Genomic DNA, 21,373 nt, shown 5'->3' on the forward strand with positions numbered 1-21,373 from the left:
CAGTACCTAGGAACGGGAGTGCAGGTCAAAGGAGGCTGTCACGTCTTGTTCCTGACTCTCTCTGCCCTGCCCTCTCATTGTATTATGCACCCGAGATGGTGAGTGTTAGAAAGTGCCTTATTGCTCATCTAGATTACTCTCTTACTCAATGTCGGAATCCCCTGAGAGACCACCTGGCAACCTCTGCTTGAATGTTTCCAGGGATAGGGAGCTCACTACTGTACAGCCCCCTACTATTGTGGGACAGCTCTTTGTAATTTCCATCTTGGAGAAACCACACAGGACAAGTCTAATTTAGCCCACTTCTCTGTGACAGCCCTATAGGATTTTAGGACTGTTACCATATCCAGCCCCTCAACTGTGTCTTCAGCGTTTCTCTTCTTCAGGCTAATTGTCACCGTTTATTGAACTGTTTCTCGTGTGACATGGTTCTCAGACCTTTTACATCCTGAGTATCATCCTTTGGGATTTTAAGACTCTGTTTCAAATGTGTTGCCCAGCAGTGAGGACTGGATTCTCGATGTGGTCTGAGAAGCGCAGAGTGTGGTTAGGTCTGGACTCCTGTCTTGATCTGTCAGTGAGCTGAAGATGATGTTCACTGTTTGGCAGCGACATCATGCGATGGATCAGATGAGTTAACGTTTGCAAAAAATGCCACTAATCTAAGGTGGTGTTAAGACACTCATTCAGCTTGAAGTCATTTAGAGCCTCTGATATTAATAGCATTTGTTTTGTACTACTTGCCATCATGTCATTTAATCTTTGCCGCTACTTTATGAAAAAGGTACTATTAAAAAGAACTGATTAAAAGCTACTTGGTTTAAAACTGGGTTTGTCAACTTTGGCACTGCTGACCTTTTACACCAGATGCTTCTTTGTTGTGGGGGATTGTCCTATACTTCGTAGGGATTAGCAGCATCCCTGGTTTCTACCTAAAAGATCCAGTTGCGGCCCTCACCATGCCCCCTAAGTTGTGACAATCAAAAGTATTTCCGGACATTTTCAGATGTCCCCTGTCGGGGAAAATCATCTCAGGTTGAAGACCACTCCCCAGGTGTAGAACTTAATCACTGAAAGAAACGTAAATAACGTCGCTCTTCCCGAAGGTGACCTCTGTACTCTTTAGTGTGTGTACTTGCACGTTAGTATGTCCTTGGTACAGGCGGCCCTTGCTTTTCATGGTTCCTATATGCATGAATTTCAGTTACCACTGTTTATTTAAATAACACCAGTCCCCCAATAACAGGGCTCAAAGGACGGCTCCAGTTGTCATGGTGTATTAACTCTGAGTAGTTGCATGGCGTGCAAACTTGGCTACCTGCTCTCCAGTCCACAAATCACTATATCCGTAGCAGATATTTGTTGTGGTCAGTGACCAATCACGTCCCTTCTTTCGGAGTCTGTCGGTGGTGGTCACTGCCCGTCTGTTGTTGAGTTCACACAGACAGGAAAGTGTGCAGGTGTGTTGCCTCCTTATCTCCGAGTGATAAATCCTCATGACACTTTAGAAAAATGGACAACTGAAAGAGGGAATTGGTCAACAAAGATGAAATTTCACCAAAGAAATGAACAGTGGTAATGCTGGAAGTGAAATTCGAGCTGAACATAGATGGAATAATAGCATAAATAGCTGATTGTAGGAATGTCGACGTTGTCGCTGTTGAAGACTGCACAGATGCAGCCAGAGGACCTCAGTGAAGGCAAACTCATTGGCTCAAGTGGTTGTGAGGAAAAAGATGAAGGAGTTCCAGAGGAAGTGATGCTGGGAAAGCTTCTCATTGGAGACACTCTTGGAGGCGTTTTGCAACATTGAAAGCCAAAGGATGAGATGTTGGAAACTGATCCAAGCTTAGGAGTATGGCAGTTTACAAAGGCATGGAAAGATGCTCTCTTCATGCTGTGTGCTAAACAACGAGAAGGCAAGCATTGTTCAAACTACTCTGGATAAGTGTTTACAAAGAAATCAAACACTCATTCTCAGTGTCTCTAATATTTTTTATTACAGTGTACTAAATATTAGTTTTACTATTTTTTCATTTCTTTATTCATTTATAACTGACAGAGAGTTTTTAATGTTTTGACAAAACTTTTAAAGGTTACCGAACAATCTTAATTTTCCCCATTGGTGATTAAGATACTTTGCATAGTCGTTTGCATGATTCCCGTGCAAAGCACAGGCTATCTGTATTTACGAAAGTGTGGGTGAACACACACACACGCAACAGTTCATTTGGTTTTTCTCTTAGGCTTTTTCAAAAATTTTACAAAAATAGGATCAGACTATGTCTATTAATCTGCAGCTTGCTTTTTTTCATGGAAGAATATCTTTTGGAGAAATTTTGCTCTCAGTATATCTAGATCTACCTCATTCTTTTTGATAATTTAATATTCTTTTATGCACCGTTATGGATATACCATAATTTATTTGACCAGTTTTCTATTAATGGACATTTAGTTTATTTCCAGTTTTTTTTTTTTCTCATTTGGCATAATGCTAAAGTGAATGTCTCTCACAGATACTATCATTAACCCATTCAGTGGATGAAGACAGGCTGATTAGAAAGTGGGGCGGCTGTTAGGTCAGGCAGCTGCTAAGCTTAGAGCTGGTGGTTGCACTTGGGACAGTCTAATTCCTGGGCCCTTGTTTTTAACCACAATCTTTACAGCTTCTCTTCTCTTTTCTTAGAAGTAGCTTTTAACAACAGCAGCAGCAAAAAATAATAGTAGAGCTTATTGAGCTAAGCACAATTCTAATTGCAAGTACATTATTATTATTAACTAAACAACAACCATATGATGTAGGTTCTGTTATTATCTCTGTATTACACTGAAGGAAACTGGAGGTCTAAGAAGGTTCGGAACCTTCCAGGGTCCCACAGCTGGTTAACAGAGGAACTGGGACTCAGTGGGTGACCTGGCCTCCTTCCGAGCCTCGGCTCTCACGCATCATGTTATATACGGATCTGACTTGAGAAAGGTCTCTGTCATCATCTGCTATCGTAGATGACTTTTTTGAACCTAACATCTGGCTTTGTTTTGGATTAGTTTTGGCCCATGTTTTCAGCTACTGTAACCTTTTAGAAATCTGTTAGCACATGCCCAATTTTTGGTCACTTGCAAGTTTGATGAACTTGCTGTCTACTGTGTCTTCAACCAAAGATGGCTTTCCTTGGTTTGCCATGGGAGGTGGTGTCTGTGTTTAGTCAACAAGCAAATATTTACTCAGTACATCCATAATCACATGTATTGGGTGTAGGATTTGGAATCAAAAGGTGGATGAGACGTGGTCCCAGCCTCCAAGAGGCACAGGTCTATACAGCAGGAGGAGCAGCAGTTGTAAATAACACCAGTGAGTGCTGACGTAGGAGTTTAGCACGAGGCTTGTGGAGCAGAGAGGAAGGGGGCTGATGGCAGGCAGGCTTCACAGGGGAGGTGACATTGCACTGACACTTGAAGGATGCAAAGACATGGAGTCATGACAAGGCTTGGCTTGTCTGAGGACACAAGTTCAGTGTAGCTTAAGTGGGGAGAATGTGTTGGGAGGTGAGGGCAGTGATATTATGGGTAGGAGCCAGGAAAGACCCAAGTTAAGGAAGGAGTTTTTTGTTTGTTTGTTTGTTTGTTTTGGTGAGGAAGATTCACCCTGAGCTAACATCCGTTGCCACTCTTCTCTACTTTATATGTGGGATGCCTCTAAGCCATGGCTGATGAGTAGAGGAGGTCTGCACCCAGGATCCCAACCTGTGAACCCGGGCCACTGAAGAAGAGCACGCGGAATTTTTACTACTTGGCTCTGGGGCTGGCCCAGGAATTGGGTTTATCCTGTAGCCAGTGGACGTATTTAAGGAAGAAAACGTCCTGCTCAGATCTGCCTTTCAGGGATTGACACAGGATGGGTTGGAACAGATTAAGTTTGCCCTGTAGAAACCAGTTAGAAAGCGCGCAAGAGAAAGGGGAACCGGGCAAGTGGCAGTAATAGAAAAGGGACGGTGGATGTGGGAGATCTTTCCAAAGATAAAGTCACATTGGTTCTGTTGGGGAGGGAGGGAGGCTGAGGGTGTCTGCGTCAAGATTTCTCTCTGGGAGCCTGGCTAGATGGTGATGTCGTTGTCATTTACGGAGGCCGGGGAGCAAGCCAGAGGGAGCAGGGAGTTCAGTCTGATGTGTGTTCAGCCTGTCCTAGATCCATTAAGAAACACTTTATTATTGGTCATTTATAACAATTGCACATATTATCGAAATGCTTTGTCATCTCCCCCCTCTTTCTTTGTCATCCCAGAGGTCTGGCAGGAGTCTTTGTCCTTATCCTACTTTACAGAAGTCAGGGCCCCTGTGTCTGGCCTTCCTTCGGTCTGTAATTGAGTAACCTGCTAAGAAAGGAAATGAGCCTAGATTGCTGTGGCCTCCCAGGGAACCCAGGCCGGGTTGTGTTGGTCCAGTCGTGATGTTCTAGAGCTTTGCCGCAGGCAGTGTCCAGTTTGACAGTCCTCCTTATTAGCAATTCTGTTTGCATATTGTTTCATTTCCTTGTCTGGCCTGTGCACTCTTGAATCCCCATGTTTAGGCTAGCGCCTGGAGCAGAGTGGGTGCTGAGGGCACGTCTGCTGCCAAAAAGCAGGGCATCGCCCAGCTCCTTTCCCCCTGCCCCTGAATGACTACTGTCAGTGGTTCTGGGATCACAGCTGCAGATTCTTTCTGTATCCTGGGCTGTGATTCTTCTCAGATCCGCGTCTGCTAACTCAGAATCCTTGGGTAATGATTGTAAGTTGGTTCTTGGTCCAGCTTGGATTTGAGTTTCCCTTAAGCGTGTGCGTGTCGGTGTTTTGCTTGTTCCGTCCTGAAGAGCATTCTCCTTGAGGAAAGAGATGGAACGTACTGGAGATGAAGGTCCCCCCACTCTGTCACTTTGTGGATTAGAGCCTCTGTCCCTGTTTGGAGCCCACTTCCTCCCTGGTTCTTCTTACAGCTTTGCATATAGGCTCACGACATGCTTCCAGTAGTTCTTGCGTTTCCCCAGCCCTGCTCGTTCTGTTCAGGAGCCCACGTCCTGCTCTCTGGGTATGTGCCGTCATTCCTGTCTTTGGACACATCTGCTAATGTCTGAGCTCATCAGAGCTCCCTGTGCTGTGGCCTTACCATCTGTGGCTCTCTGTTGTTTTTCTGGGGGTAGATTATTGTGTTTTAAATGCTCAGAATCCTCTTGTTGGAGACCAGGCCCTATCTTTCAAAAAGCATTGCCTTTTGGAACCGCTGCTCATTCTGGTCCTTTGTCTCAACATCTAAATATCAGTTTTCTGGAAGTCTAGGCTAGACAATTATTTTTGTCCCCAGGTTTTTTCTTCCCTCCTTTGAACTCAAAAATGACAAGCTTACTTCCTCCCAATGTGGTATTCTTGTTGTTATTAGTGTTTTTGCTAACTAAGGTTTCTTTTTCTTTTTTTTTAACGTCATCCACTAGACTTTGGTTCCTGGTCAGAAGTGAGGTCAGGGTGGCAGTTCCCTTCCTTGTATCTTCGGCTGGGTGAGAGGTGAATTCTTGAGTAAGGTGAGACAAGAATTTATCAGGTGCCCCGCTCTAAGCAGAAAAAAGCTTCCATGTCCCTCTCAGATGTCCTCAAGTTTGTGTTCAGTGACTTCAGCTCTGTCTTGTGTCTGGGCCGTTTCTGCTAACTGTGCAGGGAAGACTGGTTCCTCTCTTCTGCCTCTGACCAGGTATTCTCCCATATGCTACCACAATAATTACTTAACTTCTGCTTCTTTTTCCTTCTCTCCTCCGTCGGCTGTTCTCTAGTCTTAGGCATGAGGAGTTGTCAGGGTTGGGGTGTGTGGCGTGTGTGTGTGTGTACTGCCCTCTTTGTTTGTAGGACCCTTCTCTTCTTCCACTTTCTCGGCTCCCTCCACCTCCCTTAGATCTGTTGGTTAAGGTATACGTGCCATGAATCTCATTCCACTGAATGGGAATGGTGAAGATGAGATTGCATTTGTCACTTCCAATTAAAAATTTAAATTTGCTTGTCAGTTGGATAGGGTCAAATCAATGGAGGCCTCATGGGCCAGAAGCAGTGTTCCTGACCTTTCCATCTTGATTCCTCTTGATAATTTGTTCATCTCTTTGGGTTTTTAAAAGTCATACCTAGGTACTACAAAGAACATGGCATTTTTTTTTTTTGCCTAAGAAGATTTGCCCTGAGCTACCATCTGTTGCCAATCTTCCTCTGTTTTGCATGTGAGCTGCTGCCACAGCATGGCCCCTGACAGACCAGTGGTGTAGGTCTGCCCCGGGGAGCTGAACCTGGGCTGCTGAAGCAGAGCATGCCAAACTTGACCACCAGGCCACCGGGGCTGGCCCAAGAACGTCGCATTTTTCTTCCTGTCCCTCAGATTTTAGCTTAAAGCCAACTTGGAGAGTTGAGTGTGTTTCCTTCTCCCATCCTCTGCCTGTGTCCTAGGGAAGAGGCCTTGGATCTTGCTGTGGGCCGCGGCCTGTGGAGTTGCTCTGATATGTAGCCTGCCCGTGCAGTCGCTCAGTCTCTCTTGTGACTCTTCTGCACTCAGCTCTGCTCTGGGCCTGGAGGGTGCGGAGATAAATGGGCAGGCCTGTGAACAGAGCGGGAGAGAGACACGTAGGAGGAAGGAGATAGGGCAACAGTGAACTGATAGCAGCAGCTTGGGGTTGGTTTGGCAAAGCCTTGTTTGTAGTGAAGAAAAAGAGAACCTGTGGGTTAGAGTCTGAATCGGGTCTGAATCTTGGCTCTCTCACTTAGGAGCCCTGTGGCCTTGGGCAAGTTACTTCTCTGGGCCTTGGTTGCCATATGTAAATGGAGACAGCAGTTGACTCTATTCCGGAGCGCTGTTAGGCTTAAATGTAGCATATTTTCTATATATAAAGTGCACCTGACACATGTTTGGTGCGGTATACATGAAAATTCCTGTTTCTCTTTCAAAGTCGTGATCGTCTGCTGGAAGAAACAGAGATATCTGTGTCCCCGAGTCTTTTGGTTTCCTACTCAAGTCTGCAGAGTGGTTGGCAGCTCGCCCTGTGCAGTGGCATCTCCATGTGGGTCACAGGTGGGTGGCAGGGCTGGTTCCGGGCCTGCTCTTTGCCAGATGTTGGTTAAATTCTCCAGAAAGATGCCAGGCCTTTGCATCAACTGGGCTAGCCGCACACTAGTTACACCAGGTCCTTCGCCCTCCTGCCGCCAGAGGGGGATCTGTGTCTCCACTCCCCTCCCGCTCTCCCAGGAAGGTCGGCTTGCTTTTAGGGCACAGATAAGGGGTTACCTTTTCAGGTCAGGGGTCATAAGACCTGAGGCATTCTGTACTTCAGAATCTAAACCCCTCGACTTAATTTTTAGAAAGAAAGAAATGCAGATGGTAAAGATCCAGACAATGCAGAAAGATGTAAAACGAAAAGGAAAAAAGGAAAAATACAAGCTTTTCTCTAGTTTCTACTCTCCAGTGGCCAACACCTAACATTTTTTTGGGTAAATACTTCCAGAAAATTTAAGCATCCACAAGTCCTATATCTTTTCCCTTCTACCTTAAAAAACAAAACAACAACAAAACCACTCAACTGGTATTACATTTCACATTCTATTCAGTACTTTTTTTTTTTTTAAGGATTTTATTTTTCCCTTTTCTCCCCAAAGCCCCCCCGGTACATAGTTGTGTATTTTTAGTTGTGGGTCCTTCTAGTTTTGGCATGTGGGATGCCGCCTCAGCGTGGCCTGATGAGCGGTGCCATGTCCGCTCCCAGGATCCAAACCCTAGGCCACCGAAGCAGAGCTCGAACGTAACCACTCGGCCATGGGGTGGTCCCTAGTCAGCACTTTTTATTTTTGGAAATTTAAAAAACACAAGAAGAAAATGTTACCTATTACCACTATTTATAATTAACCACTAATTAACCTTTTGGTATGTTTATTTCTTTATGAATATACTTTAAAAGTTACTTAAGTAATGTGAATGCAGCTTCATTAAAGAAAAATTAGAACATTAATTAAAAAGCCAAGTATCACCCTGTTCCTTGTCTACTTTCCCGTTTATTAGCATCCGCTTCTCCCCACAGGGCGGGGCCCTGCCTTGCTCCTTCACAAGGCTGTGCAGCACTCCGTTGTCTCAATGCGCGGCCACTTATCCCACCAGCTCCTTCACGTTGACTTTTAGGTTCTTACCAGTTTTTTGCCATTAAAATGCTTTAGGAATGTATTTGTAGGATGATTTCCTAGCTGGGTAATTATTGGGTCCAAGGTTTGAGCATTTACAATTTTGATAGATACGGCCAAATTCCTCCCAAAATATGCTAGTTTGTATCCCTACTGAGTATATGAGAGAGTGCCTTTTCCCCCCCAAATCTTTGCATAAACGCAGAAGTTTTATTTTGTTTTGTTTTTGGTCAAACATTGAAACAATTTTTTGTCATTCTGTGAAATTATCGTCATTGTTTTTATAAACGTTTCTCTTAATGAGTTGTAGTGGGCATCTTCGTTTGGCCACCTGTGTTTCTTTCTCTTTGAACCGCCTGTCCTTGTTGTTTGGCCATTTTTGTATTGGATTGTTAATCTTTTACAGCTGATTTGCCAGACTTACGTTAGCCTTTTATCCATCAGGTGTTGCAAATATTTTAAAAAATCTGTCGTTTACTCTGTGGCTTTTAAGCCTCTTGCCTTTTTGTTGAACCTCGATCCTCTGTAGCTGCTCCGGGCAGGTCCTGGAGAGCGAGGGTGGGGACCGGGGGGAGGTCGTGCTCCTCTCCCGGTAGCGTGGCACACTTGTTTGAAGGCTGTTGGTACTGGGTTCCCCATTGTCAATTTTGGCTTTGTTTTGGGTGGGGACTTGTACCCATCACATGAATGAAAGTCAGCACCAAATAGAGAACTGCTTTTACCTTCCAGCCAAATGTTTAGGAATGCGCGCGCCAACGTGAGGGGCCCCGATGACGCCCTTCTGGACCTTTCATTTCAACAGCCTTCTAAGATTTTAAAAATCTGCTGTGAGATTTATCTTTAATTTCTAGAGGAGGATCATCAGTTGCTCCTTGCTGAGCTTTGCAGAGATTCGAGAAGTGGGGCATACTCTTTTTTGCCCCCCAGAGATGTAGAGGAAGACCATCATTTCAACCAAGACTTATCTGTTTGTCATTTCTTGCGTTCCTGAGCTGGGTAGATAAAAAGAGAAGTGTGACACGTCTCTCCAGCCTTAAGCAGCTCCCTGTAATTTGGGGGATAGGAGGAGCTCCCTCACCACCATTGCTGCTTTTGTGGCAGCACAAACCACAATGCGTAATTAAACATTAAAAAGAAAGCTTGTTTATTGTGTGCCTCCTGCATTAAAATGTGAGTTCCATGGGGCATTATTTGTCCTGCTGTCCGTTGCATGCCCGCACCCTCCAAAGCAGTGTGCGGCACACCCTGGGCCCTCCAGGCCCTGCTGAGTGGGGCAGTCTGGCGGTGAGATCAAGTGCCTTGTGTCTCCTCCCTCTTTCCCTCCCTGGCTCAGATCCTGGATGGGGGTTTTGGAGGGCCCTGGCAGAGATAATACATGATGTAAGGGCAACAGGTCCTGGGCCTGCAGCCTCTCGACCTCTTCACACCTCCCTTTTTCGCTAGTATGGGGCTGTGGGGGGCTCAGGTCCCCAGATTCAGGCTGAAAGGAGAGGTCCAAAGATCTTTGAGCCAGACATGGATACCCTACTCCGAGCTGGGGAGCTGGGGAGGGCTGGATCAGGACAGATCAGGCCGGATCAGGCCAAGGGGAGCTAGAACAGGACAGAGAACGAGTGAACAGGTTGCACTACACTTCTCCTTATCTTCTCCCCTTCCTAGGCAGAAAGGTGTAGGCACCCCCCTCCCCCATGCAGCAGCCTGCACCCCCTGGGCGTGAGCTGCTTTCCTGTTCAAGACTCCAAGAGGGCAGCCCCTGATCCAGGGACTAGGGCTGTCTGAGCTGCCTGGCAGAGCTGCCTGGCAGCCCTCAGCTGCCACTCCCTGGCCGCAGGACCTGGGCATGTGGATGACAGCCTCTGATTAAAATTTGGAGAGCTAAGCTTCTTTAACCTCTTTAAAAAGTACATATAGTAATTGTAAATCCCCTAGAAAATAAAGGTATAATAAAGGAAATTAAATCATCTGTAATCCTATCTTGCAGATATAATGACTATTAACATTTTACTGAATATGAATGCCCTTCCTGTTATATACACACACACACAGATATAAATAAATATACATATGGAAGGCTTTGTAACTTGCTTTTTCATTTACTATCAGTTTCTTTAAATTTATTTATCAGAAAGTAGCTAAGATTAGGATTTGTGCTCCAAAAAAAAAAAAAAAATAGAGTGCTGCCACTGACAGTGACAACGATGGTGACTGAGAGTCTAATGGGCACTTAGGAACCCATTTCCCATTGAATATCCTTCTGAAGCATTGTTTTAATAATTATAGATTGTATAGGTAAATGCACTTAAAAAAAAAAGCAGCCTCTGTTGCCTATTGCTGGGCATTCAGCTCGTTAGCTGTGTCTAGTTAAGGTAAATGGTGATCAAGATGTATACATCCTGAAAGCTCCATCTAGGATTAGTACCTTAGGGTAAATTCTAAACGTGGGATTTCAAGATCAAGGGGTTTGCACTTTAAGGCATACGTACGTTTCAGTCCCTGTTTTTGGCTATTGATGGCGCGGACAGTCTCGGGATAGTTTGTACCCTTTGCCTTACGATGGGGTGGTAGAAAAGGGGCTTTGAGAGCAGTGGGAATGGGTTCAAATCCCAGCCCTGCCACGGACAGCTGTCTGAAAGTCCTTGGACTAATGTCTTGGCTTCTCTGAGCCTGAGTTTTCTCCCTTCCAAAATAGGATGCTTCCTCCTGGGGCAGGTGTGAGGGTTCCCCATTGGGAGTACTTAGCACCCATTTAACATGAGCACTCCCAGGAGCACAGGCTCCTTGGATCCTCGGCTGCCTCCTCCTGGCCGTCTGCTCTGTGCTGAGGAGGTTGCTGGAAGCACGGCAGCAGCCCTCCCTCCCAAGTCCTCTTGTTTTTTCCACCCGGCAAAGTGCCCAGATCAGCCCCGCTCTGTGTGGTATGGGAGGGGCGTGGGCGGGCCCGGACCACAGGTTGAGGGGTTGGTGCGTGACGCACTGCCTTCGCCCTGACCTCCTGCTGCCTGTGCAGAGGAGGCCTTGTTTAACGACACACGCCACACACCGGCAACACACTCAGCCTGATTCAGACTTTTGCATCACTCTTGGCAGCAACTCAGTCTTGGAAGGGATGGCTTCCTTCTCTCATGCATGTGCGCCCGCATCCCCAGCTGTCTGGTCTGGGTGGTGTAGGGAGGAGAGAGAGCTCAGGGCTTAGGATGCCAAAGCCTGCTTCCCTCCCAGTGTTCTGGGTCCCCCCTGCCCGGTGCCTGGAGCTATTAATAACACCTTAAATGAGATGGGCGTGAACGGGATCCCAGCTGCCCAGCCCAGTGCCTCCCTGACACATGGGGGCGTGGGGGGCAGAGTAATCATAGCAGACACTGATACAGTGCTCACTGTGTGCCAGCACGCTCCTAGTAATTCACGTGATGTTCATGTGTTAACTCATTTCATATGGTAGGTCCTGTTATGGTCTTATTTAACAGATAGGAAACTGAGGCTCAAAGGAATTAGAAACGTTGCCGCGTTCACACACCTGGTAAGTGGTGGAGCTTGTGGAGGGCACGATCCCTTGGGGTCCAGGGCTTGTGCCTTCCCTCCTGTCCTCATGTCTGCCTTGCTGGTGAGCAGTCCCTCAGGCCCCTGGGTTGTGTGTCTTTCCTCTTCCCTGGGTCGGCGAGGCTCAGGATGCTGACTACTCCTGAGTCTTTTTGTGTGGCCCCATGATGGAAGGTTTGGTGTGGGGAAATGAGGGAGACCATCCCTCTTCCTTCCAGGTTCTGGCAAAGACAGAGAGGCATGGAACAGTATTTGAGGAGAGCTCCTGCATCTCCCTTGTTGCCACTGTAACTTAGAGGCCCCCTCCCAAGTGGTAGGCTCTGTGGCCTGGCCCCTGGCCCCTGCCGTGCCTGGTCAGTGGCCTTCCCTGTTACATTGCAGTCCAGCACATGCAACAATTGACCTTTTCCAGGGTGCAAGAGAGTTAGAGGCAAAACAGCGGTAAGCCCAGGCAAGTCACAGGGTCCATTCCAGGCTTAGCATGGCCTCAGAATATTTCACAATCCCTTAGAGGCATTCCTTGTCTAAGGCCTGGTGGCTGTTTAGTGAGGAGAGCCTTCCTTCCTTCAGACTCGGGCCCTCAGGGCTGTGGTCCCAGGCCCTTTGGCCTCCACTGTCCTTGTCTGTGCCAGAGAGCTAGCAGCCTTTCCTGTGGGCTCTCTGGCTTCTGATTGAACCTGCCGCCACCACCCCTCTGCTGGTGGCCCCGGGTGGCACCCTAGGAGCCCAGTTTTCTCTCCCGGTCTCTGCTCTGGCTTGGAGCTCGGGCACCTGCCCTGCTGTTCTGTACTTTGCCCTGCTCTCCAGATTAGCACATTCTTGATTACCTGGCTCCAGGCTTTCAGCACTGCGCCCGTCTGCAGGGCCTCTGGCTCTTCGTGGCTCTTCGTCTGTGATGTCGGCCACCCTGCCCGCTTGACCTGGCTAAAGGTCTTGTCATCACTTGGGCCAGTTTTCACCTCCTTTCAGGGATTTCTGATACGTGCACCTGGATGTCAATTACTGGTCTTCATGGGAAATTCTTACTGTGTTTCTCTCAGAATTTAAAAATACTACACTTTTCAACTTACATATTTTGCTAAATTGAATCCCGTGTTACAGATGAGGAAACCCTTTTCAGAAAGGTAGATTGGCTTTTCTCACACAAGCTGAGAAGTGCAGAACCGGGATGCGAGTTGTGTGTGATTCCTAAGGCGATGTTCTGTACTAGGACCATCCGGCTCCTCTACCAGATGAAGAGCTGAGTGTCTGGCTGGAGGGGGAGCGTGGCCCCAGGCTTTCTGGCTGCACATTCTCTTTTGCCTAATGCCACACACTCTAACATGTCTAAGGCAGAAAGAGCAGAACCTGGAGTGTGTGCTCTGAGCTCAGGAGGGGCGGAGGGCGCGTGCTGGGGTTTGGGCCTCGTGCGTCCTCACTTAGCACAGTTCTGGTTGCGTAGAGCGTGGAGCTGGTTCCCAGGTGGTGGCCACCGGGCCACAGACAGAAACCCCGCCCGCAGTCTTGCTGCTGGCTTGTACGGGCTACGTCAGTGCACTCCAGCCTCGACTCAGAGGGGCCAGAGAGGGCCCTGTGCTGCGGCGGGGCTGCTGCTGGTTTACAGTGACGGGCGCCCATCTGAGCACAGCACCTTGGAGGTGTTATTTCGTTAGATGCTTACAGGGCTCTGTGAGGGAGGGGCCGGGCAGGTATTGTACCCCAACTCAGAGATGCACAGCAGGCTCAGAAAGGGAAACCTCTTCAAGGCTGTGCAACCAGAAGTGAACAGATTCCACACCCAGGCCTGTCTCTCCACTGGAAATCCAGGACTGCTTGTTGCCTCTGAGTCAACTTGACAACTTTCATTCTTCCTCTGGTCCTCAGTTCCAGTGTGTCTGGAGGGGGTGGGAGAGGTCTCTCGTGTTTGATTGCTCTGAGGCCTTTTGCTCCTGAGCCTTGGAACTTATCAGTCTTCAGCACATTATCTCGCTGGGTTATAAGCAGTTTCTGTGTGTCCGCCTCCCCTCGTGCCCCACACCCCGCCAGTCTGAGTTCTTTTAGATCAGGACTCTTCTCTTTGCTCTTGGCAGCCAGCACAATGTGTGGCCCGTAGTAGGAGCTCAATGCATGCTCGTTGAGTTGAGTTACATGCAAATGAAAGTGGTCGGCACCTAGACCTGTTCTGTGGTCCATCCAAATGAAGTTGAAGGTGACAGAACTCAGGGCCTGTGCAGTGTCCACAGATGGCCACTAGGTGGCAGTGTCGCCCCATGGGGACCTCGTCTCCTGTCTGCTCTATCTGGGCACCAGTTGGGTGATTGCCTCTGCAAAGTCAGTCTGCAGTTGGCGGGCCCGCCTGACAAGTCCCAGCCTCCACCCCTGCTCTACAAGCTGCATGGAGTCGTGGAAAAGACTTGGGCTTCGGAATCCACCAGGCGTGGGTTCCAACCCTGGCTTTGCCTCTCCCCGGGAACTTAGCCTTGCACGCTCTGCTTCTCTGAGTCTCAGTTTCCTCATCCCGTAAAATGGCAATTGTGTATTTAGAAAAGGCCCAGCATATCATGGACCACAGCACTAGTGAACGTAGTTTTACTGTTGGCAGTTCTTGTGATTGCCTTTCCCTGCCCTCTGTGAAATCTGGCCTCACCCTGGCTGAGGGATCTTACTCACCGAACTTCATGCCCATTCTGGCAGGTCCCTCCCTTTGCATCGCCCACCCACTGAAGCTCTGTTCCTTCACAGTCAGTGCCCCGGTTCCCACCCTGTTCGCTGCCTGCACGCCTTCCCTCTGCTTGTCTGTTTGCTTCTCAGCCCGGCTGTGTCCTGCACACTCTGGCATCTAACTCTACTGGGCAGGGCTCACCTTGACTTCCCACGGAGGTGTCAGTTTGTGAGGGTTCTTGTTGCAATGATTTTGATGTCTCTGCCGTGTAATGAAAGTGACAGCTACCATTATGGAGCACATGCCCCGCGTGCTGCTAGACGCTTTGCAGAATTGTTTCCTTTAATCCTCACGACAAATCTATCCCCATTTTACAAAGGGGTATATCAAATGCCTTGGCTCTGAGCAATAAAAAAAATTCTCCTAAGAGGGGTTTAAAAAGTAAGGAAAGATTGTTCTCTCACTAAAAAGCAGTCATGAGGGATGCTTGGTGGTGTCACCAAGGATCCAGGCAGTCGCCACCTCTCCTGGTTGCATTGGTTTATGTTCTTAGGCAGGTACCCCTTACGGTGCCAAGAGAACTGCCACGGCTCTGGTGCTGTATGCAGGGGAGGTGACGCAGGGTCCTGGTGCTCCTTTAAGAGGCCTCTCGGCAGATTTCCTACAGAGTCCTTCTTGGCCAGTGTTGGGTCTTAGGCTTGTTCCCAACTAATCGCTAGTAGAGGGCCTGGAATTACTGAGACCGGCGTGGACTAGTCAAGATGTAGCCCCTGAGGCTGGTGAGGGATCCAGGCTCCTTTAATGCCCCTGGCCACCTGGTCCATGCAAGAGGAAGGGACGTGAGGAACACCCGTGAGTTCAGAAACTTGCTCAAGGTTGTACCCCTAGCGAGAACTGGGATTCAGAACACATCGGGCTGACTCCTGAGGCTCTCTGTTGCTTGAAGGAAGTAAACCTCAGACGTAGAAAGAACATTGCTCTGGATGTGGTGTGCTGGGTTTGAGGGATTGTGGAGGTAACTTTTCTTGTTGAGTCTGGAGTATCTCCTCTCGCTAGGCCTCTTTCCATTGTTGTGTTGGTTTTCCTCAGTCTGTCTGTCTCTCTCTGCCTCCTTTACCCCTTGTCTTCTAGTGTCCAACTGCTGCCTGCCTTCTAGAATAGACTGCATGCCCCTGGCTGGGGAAGGGCCCAGCTGGACAGAATGGTCAAGGCCTGGTCTCAGTGTAGCTGTCAAGGCCCTGTGAGAGGTCATCTTGAGGTTTCTTTTAGAGCAGGGAAGGGAGCTGCAAAGCTCTCAGTCAGGATTTAGGAGAAGGAGAGGCCAGGAAAAATGCCGAGGGGGCTGGTGGGGGACGAGTTATGTGGAGTTTGTGGTATGTCACTGGGCATGTGCACTAGGGCCTTGGAATGGGCCCGTGTGGAGCAGTAGCCTGCTGTCCCCCTGCAGAGACAGCACATTACCCAGGAGGCTGTTTGCCTTGTAGATGCTTCAGGACTGCCCCAAGGCCCGCCGCGAGGTGGAGCTGCACTGGCGGGCCTCCCAGTGCCCTCACATTGTGCGCATCGTGGACGTCTATGAGAATCTGTACGCGGGGAGGAAGTGCCTGCTGATTGTCATGGAGTGGTGAGCAGCCCTGCCTGTGCCCACTCCCTGCTCGGGCCCCTACCCTCTGAGGGCTGCCTGGGCTGGACCCTGAAGCCTCAGACGTCACTGCTGGATTCTTTGAGGGCAATGGAGAGGAGTGGCAGGATGCTGTGCTCCCCGGACCTAATGCTGCCTTTGTTTCAGTTTGGATGGTGGAGAACTCTTTAGCCGAATCCAGGACCGAGGAGACCAAGCATTCACAGAAAGAGGTAGAGAGGGTTTGTTGTGGGGAAGGCCTTGCGCAGGCAGGGCAGCGGGTGTCTGAAGGGGCCCTCCACAATGCCTGCTCTCATGGAAGGTGCTGAGGCCTGCTGCCTCCTCCAGCTCGCTGCCAGGCTGTCATCCTCAGCTGAGCCAGGGAGCTCTTGGTTTCTCGGTTTCTGGGGTGGGTGGTGGATGGAGGGAGCCTTAGTCTGCATGACGGGAGGGCTAGTTTGTTGACTTGTCAAACTTAATGACACATCTTGTGACTTCTTTCCCTCTCCTACCTCTCTTCTCTGCAGAAGCGTCGGAAATCATGAAGAGCATCGGGGAGGCCATCCAGTATTTGCACTCAATCAACATTGCTCATCGGGATGTCAAGGTGCCAGCTGTTTATTACCCTCCCCCCAATGCAGGTGCTGCACAGGCCATGGGGCACGGGGTGATGGTGACCCTAGGAAAGGTTGCCCAGTCTTTCTGCATCCTTGCTACTCGGTTCCTGAGGCAGAGTGGGGCAGGGCGCCATTCTCCGCCCCACAGGGCCTGCCCTCTCTGGGCAAACCCCGAAACCTGGGAGTGAAGCCTTCTGTGGCCACGCTCAGCCCTCTGGTCCTCCTCAGTCAGCACCTCACTGTCACCCTTTGGCTTCTGTGTCCCTGTGGTGTTCATTGCCGGTTCTCTGCGTTAATCTCTTCTCTCCAAGCACTCTGTAAGCTCTCAGAAGGCAGGGAGCTGATGTTCCATGTGGCGTGCCGACCCTTGGGGCTGGACACATGACTGTTGAGTGCATGAAGGCAGGCAGGCGGCGTCACCCTTCTCATCTCTAGTAGCCTTTCAGCTTCGGCAGGGTTGTCATTTACCTGTGTCTCTTTCTGTAGCCTGAGAATCTCTTGTACACCTCCAAAAGGCCCAACGCCATTCTGAAACTCACTGATTTTGGCTTTGCCAAGGAAACCACCAGCCACAACTCTTTGACCACTCCTTGTTATACGCCGTACTATGTGGGTGAGTCTGGAGGAGGCCCAGGGGCTCGTCTTTCCAGAGCTTTTCTCAGACTGTCCTCTTGCAGGTCTCAGGGGCCACAGGTCCTAGGGGAGTCATGTCTTCCAGCCCTTCCTGGGCTGGTTCTGATGCGACGGGCCAGAAGTAGGGCTCGTCAGAGTTGAGCTGGGATTGAGGCATTCTAGGGAGTTCTCCGCCTGAAATGATGGCAGGATTTTGTGCACACATGCACTTTGCTGAGAAGAGCCATTGCTGCTGTCAGATTCCCTCTGGAGTCGGGCTCAGATTGGGTTCTGCAGCCGCTGCTGACTGGCACAGAATACCCTCAAAGCACGATTGTCAAATTAGATGGACACTGTGGGTCTGAAAGGCTCTTGCAGTTCAGGAATTGTTTCATCTTAAGATTCCAGCCTAGGGCTCCTCCTGGAACAGGGTCTGCTGCTCCCCTCCGTCCATCTCTGGGGCTGGGTGATGGCTCTTCCCCCTCCTACCCCTAGTCACTGTCCCAACATCATGGCTGAAGGGTTGGGACGGGGGCATTATCCACAGAGAAACTGGAGACGATCTCAGTGTCCTGAGGTCCAGGCCTATCCCTGTTGACCTTTGGTTTGCAGCTCCAGAAGTGCTGGGTCCAGAGAAGTATGACAAGTCCTGTGACATGTGGTCCTTGGGTGTCATCATGTACATCCTGTGAGTATGCTGGGGAGCCACCCGGGAGGGGCCAGGGCTGGACTGGGCTTGGCTGGGTGGAGGCCTGTACTTCTCCAGGAGGAGAGGAAGAGGCAGAGGTTAGCATTCTCCTCTGGGTGGGGGAGTCCCTGGGAATCCCCTGCTAACACGGCTTAGCAGATTCTGATAGCTAAGTGGTGGGTACAGACTAGCTAACGGGCAGGAAACGGTGCCATGTAGATACTCGGTATGCTGGATTCCCGGGCCCTGCCCTCGACTTGCTATATTGTGCCTGAGTCAACGAGTCCCGATTTCTCTGTGACCTTTACAAGAAGAAGCCTGTTTCTCACTCTGTTCCTGGTGCAGGGCCCCAAAATAACACCAGCTCTGTCCCTCTCTTCCTGCTTCCTCTCGGCTCAGGCTGTGTGGGTATCCCCCCTTCTATTCCAACCACGGCCTTGCCATCTCTCCGGGCATGAAGAGTCGCATCCGAATGGGCCAGTATGAATTTCCCAACCCTGAATGGTCAGAAGTATCAGAGGAAGGTAAGGAGCCCAGTGAGCATGCCTGTGTGTGCGTGTGCGCGCTCCCTCGTGTCCCTGTGGGCATCCGTCTCACGTGGGAGGTGTAGTTATGGGTTTGCTCCTGTGCCCACACCTTCTGGTATGCCCTGCCTGTGTGAAGGGCCTGGTGTGGGCCAGGCGCACGGGCTGTGTAGGCCCTGCCAGGCGGTGTAGCCATGATGGGCCTCAGGGCCATCTCCTTAGGCGGTCTGCCTCCACGCGACCCCCCTTGAAACCTGGTTTCTCCCCGAAAACTGTGGGAAGAAACAGGGGAGGAGAGTGGCTCCTGAGCTGGCTCTGTCTCCTGCCCCACCCCCACAGTGAAGATGCTCATCCGGAACCTGCTGAAAACAGAGCCCACTCAGAGGATGACCATCACGGAGTTCATGAACCACCCCTGGATCATGGTGAGCCTGGCAGGCTGGAGAGACCTGGCTGCCTGGGACTGTCCCTTGGGACGGGGGCTTCGCCAGGACTCTGCCCTGCCCCAGGCTTTCACCTGGGCCCCTTTTCTCTCCCCTCAGCAATCAACGAAGGTCCCTCAAACCCCACTGCACACCAGCCGCGTCCTGAAGGAGGACAAGGAGCGGTGGGAGGATGTCAAGGTGAGGGGAACCGCTGCCCGGAGGGGCTGGGGAGGCGGCTCGTGGGGGCGCCCAGGTGTGAGCAGGGGTGCTGGCCGGGGAGGGTTTGGTTCTGCATCCTCTCATGCCAGGAGATGGCCGTCACAACAGCAACAGTGACTCTGAGCCACTTCCCTGGCCAGGTTGTGGGCAGAGGATTCTGTGTTCCCGTCTAAACTGGGCCGTGGCTGTTTCCTCCCAGCCCTCTACTTCCTGGGTCTCTAAAGGGACCTGAGAGGCCATCTGGTCCCATCTCATTTTGCAGATGAGGAAACTGAGGCTCAGAGAGGGGGAGTGACCTGTTCACGGTCACACAGCTAGTGACTGGCTGAGGCCGCCAGAGCCCAGGTCTCCTGACTCCTGGCCCGGGGCTCTTTCTGCCTCCCTACAGGGCCGCCCGTGGCTCTCGGAGAGTGGTGGCCGTGCTGTGCCCAAGCCCTGGTGGCACTGCCGGGGCTGGGGCTGCTCTCAGCCCTTGACCTGCTGACCAGCCTGTCCTCTTCTCTTTGCTCCACTCTGACCCCTCCTCCTGCTCTCCTCTGTGGCTCTCGTCTCATGTGTCTCTCTTGGTGCCACCCCCTGCCCCCAGGAGGAGATGACCAGTGCCTTGGCCACAATGCGTGTGGACTACGAACAGATCAAGATAAAAAAGATTGAAGACGCGTCCAACCCTCTGCTTCTCAAGAGGCGGAAGAAAGCGCGGGCCCTGGAGGCCGCGGCCCTCGCTCACTGAGCCGCCGAGCCGTCCTGCTCCGCTGGAGGACAAGCAATAACTCTCGACCTGAGTCTGTTTTTTAAATGAAGAGACACAGAACAATCCACTTCCACCTCCCCTCCTCCTTGGCTACATGGAGCCCTGAACCTCGTCAGAGGCTGAATTCTGTCTTTGGTTCTGGCCACCCCAGAGAGGGAGAGGCTGGGTGGTGGGAGGGCGTGGAGAGAAGGGAGCAAGAGGCTCTTGAACCTGTGCTCATTTTGCAATTTTAACAGTAATTTGACTTAGAATTTTTATGAAACTTCTTTTATTGTTCTTTTCCCCACTTCTCCTCTCCCGCAAACCCCTTCCGCTCTCGATACTGCAAGGGTTTGGGGTTTGTTAAAGGGTATTTGTGGAGACTGGTACAGGGAGTGGCCCTGTGTTGTCCCATCTGCCCTCTCTGTTTTCCCACTACAGCCTGAGGTCCCCGCTGGCTGAGGCATTCCGGGAGCTCAAGGCCATGGAGGGCTGGGGCCAGGATGCCACCCACCTCCTCTACTGGAGCCCTCAGACATCACCAGTGTGCTGGATGGATAGGAGTGAGTGTGAGTGTGTTTGTGTGTGTGTGTGCGCCCATGCACGTGTGCCTGGATCTGTGCCTGGGACTGTGCATTTGAGGGGTCAGGGGCAGGCAGGGCTGCAGAGGGAGGGGGCCCTGCTGTGGCTCAACAACCTTCGCCCTTCTTGGGCCTGCCTTGCCCATGCTGGGCCTACCCTGCCCATGCTGGGCCTGCCAAAGTGCCTGGGAAGCCTGTCCAGATTCTGAGCCAGGCCCTCCAAGGCCTGCCTCTGTTCACTGGTTCCGGGAGGTGGAGAGGAGTGACTAGGCACTGGTACAACAATCAGGAAGACTGGACCCCCCCCCCATCCCTAGGACCCCCACTCCCCATTTAGTGCTGGTCCGAGTCCTCTGAGGCGGTGACCTACAGTAACCTCTCTACCTCCCTTCCCCGCCGTTATTAACCCATTCTTGTTTATTTCTCTTACGTTTTTAGCCGTTTCTCCGCAGGCCTCCTCTCAGCTCACGTGTGTGAGCCTGGCCAGTTTATAAGTGACACAAAGCTTCTGCGTTTTGAGTGTCTCTCCCGGGCTCTGGGGGCATCGGCCAGCTACCCCTTGTGGGCAAAGGCAGCGCCACTTCTGTGGTCCTCCCGCAGTTTCCATCGTGTGGCCTGTGGGTGGGTGGGGGAGTCTTTGCACCAAAGATGTCCCAACTCTGCCCCTCCCCCTCAGCCACTTACCCCCAACCCCAAACAACTCAGCTTTGTGTGTACAGGCCAGTGAGGGGAGGGGAGTGGCCCCCCCAGTGTTGGTGAGGAGCAGCATGGGGAGGGGTCCTCTGTACCATGGTCCCTTTGGGCCAGCGGGTGGCAGCAGTACTTCAGCTTTCATCTCCCTCAGGGGCAGGGCAGTGGGGGGCCCAGGGTCTCCTCGGGTTGTGAGGGAAGGGCTCCGAGGGTCTGTAGCGCCTCCCCGCCTCTGACAGTGTGTCCAGCACTCAGATTGTTGTAAACTGTCGTTGTTTTGTATAAGCGAAATTGTCTTTACTAAACAGATTTAATAGTTGAAA

At 50.7% G+C, this 21,373-nt stretch overlaps 1 protein-coding gene across 1 annotated transcript in view; it reads left to right on the top strand.

The window, feature by feature from the left end:
* MAPKAPK2 (MAPK activated protein kinase 2) overlaps window positions 1–21,373 on the top strand; it is a 44,807-nt gene extending 23,434 nt beyond the window's left edge. Inside the window, exons 2-10 of the mRNA XM_023640456.2 lie at window positions 15,828–15,967; window positions 16,133–16,197; window positions 16,492–16,571; window positions 17,068–17,194; window positions 17,806–17,881; window positions 18,281–18,405; window positions 18,745–18,830; window positions 18,948–19,028; window positions 19,636–21,373. Of these exons, the coding sequence (XP_023496224.2) occupies window positions 15,828–15,967; window positions 16,133–16,197; window positions 16,492–16,571; window positions 17,068–17,194; window positions 17,806–17,881; window positions 18,281–18,405; window positions 18,745–18,830; window positions 18,948–19,028; window positions 19,636–19,779 (924 nt within the window). The 3' untranslated portion in view covers window positions 19,780–21,373. The remainder of the gene's footprint in view (window positions 1–15,827; window positions 15,968–16,132; window positions 16,198–16,491; window positions 16,572–17,067; window positions 17,195–17,805; window positions 17,882–18,280; window positions 18,406–18,744; window positions 18,831–18,947; window positions 19,029–19,635) is intronic.

Source organism: Equus caballus, chromosome 5 (assembly GCF_041296265.1).
Source record: "Equus caballus isolate H_3958 breed thoroughbred chromosome 5, TB-T2T, whole genome shotgun sequence".
Taxonomy (NCBI): Eukaryota; Metazoa; Chordata; class Mammalia; order Perissodactyla; family Equidae; genus Equus; species Equus caballus.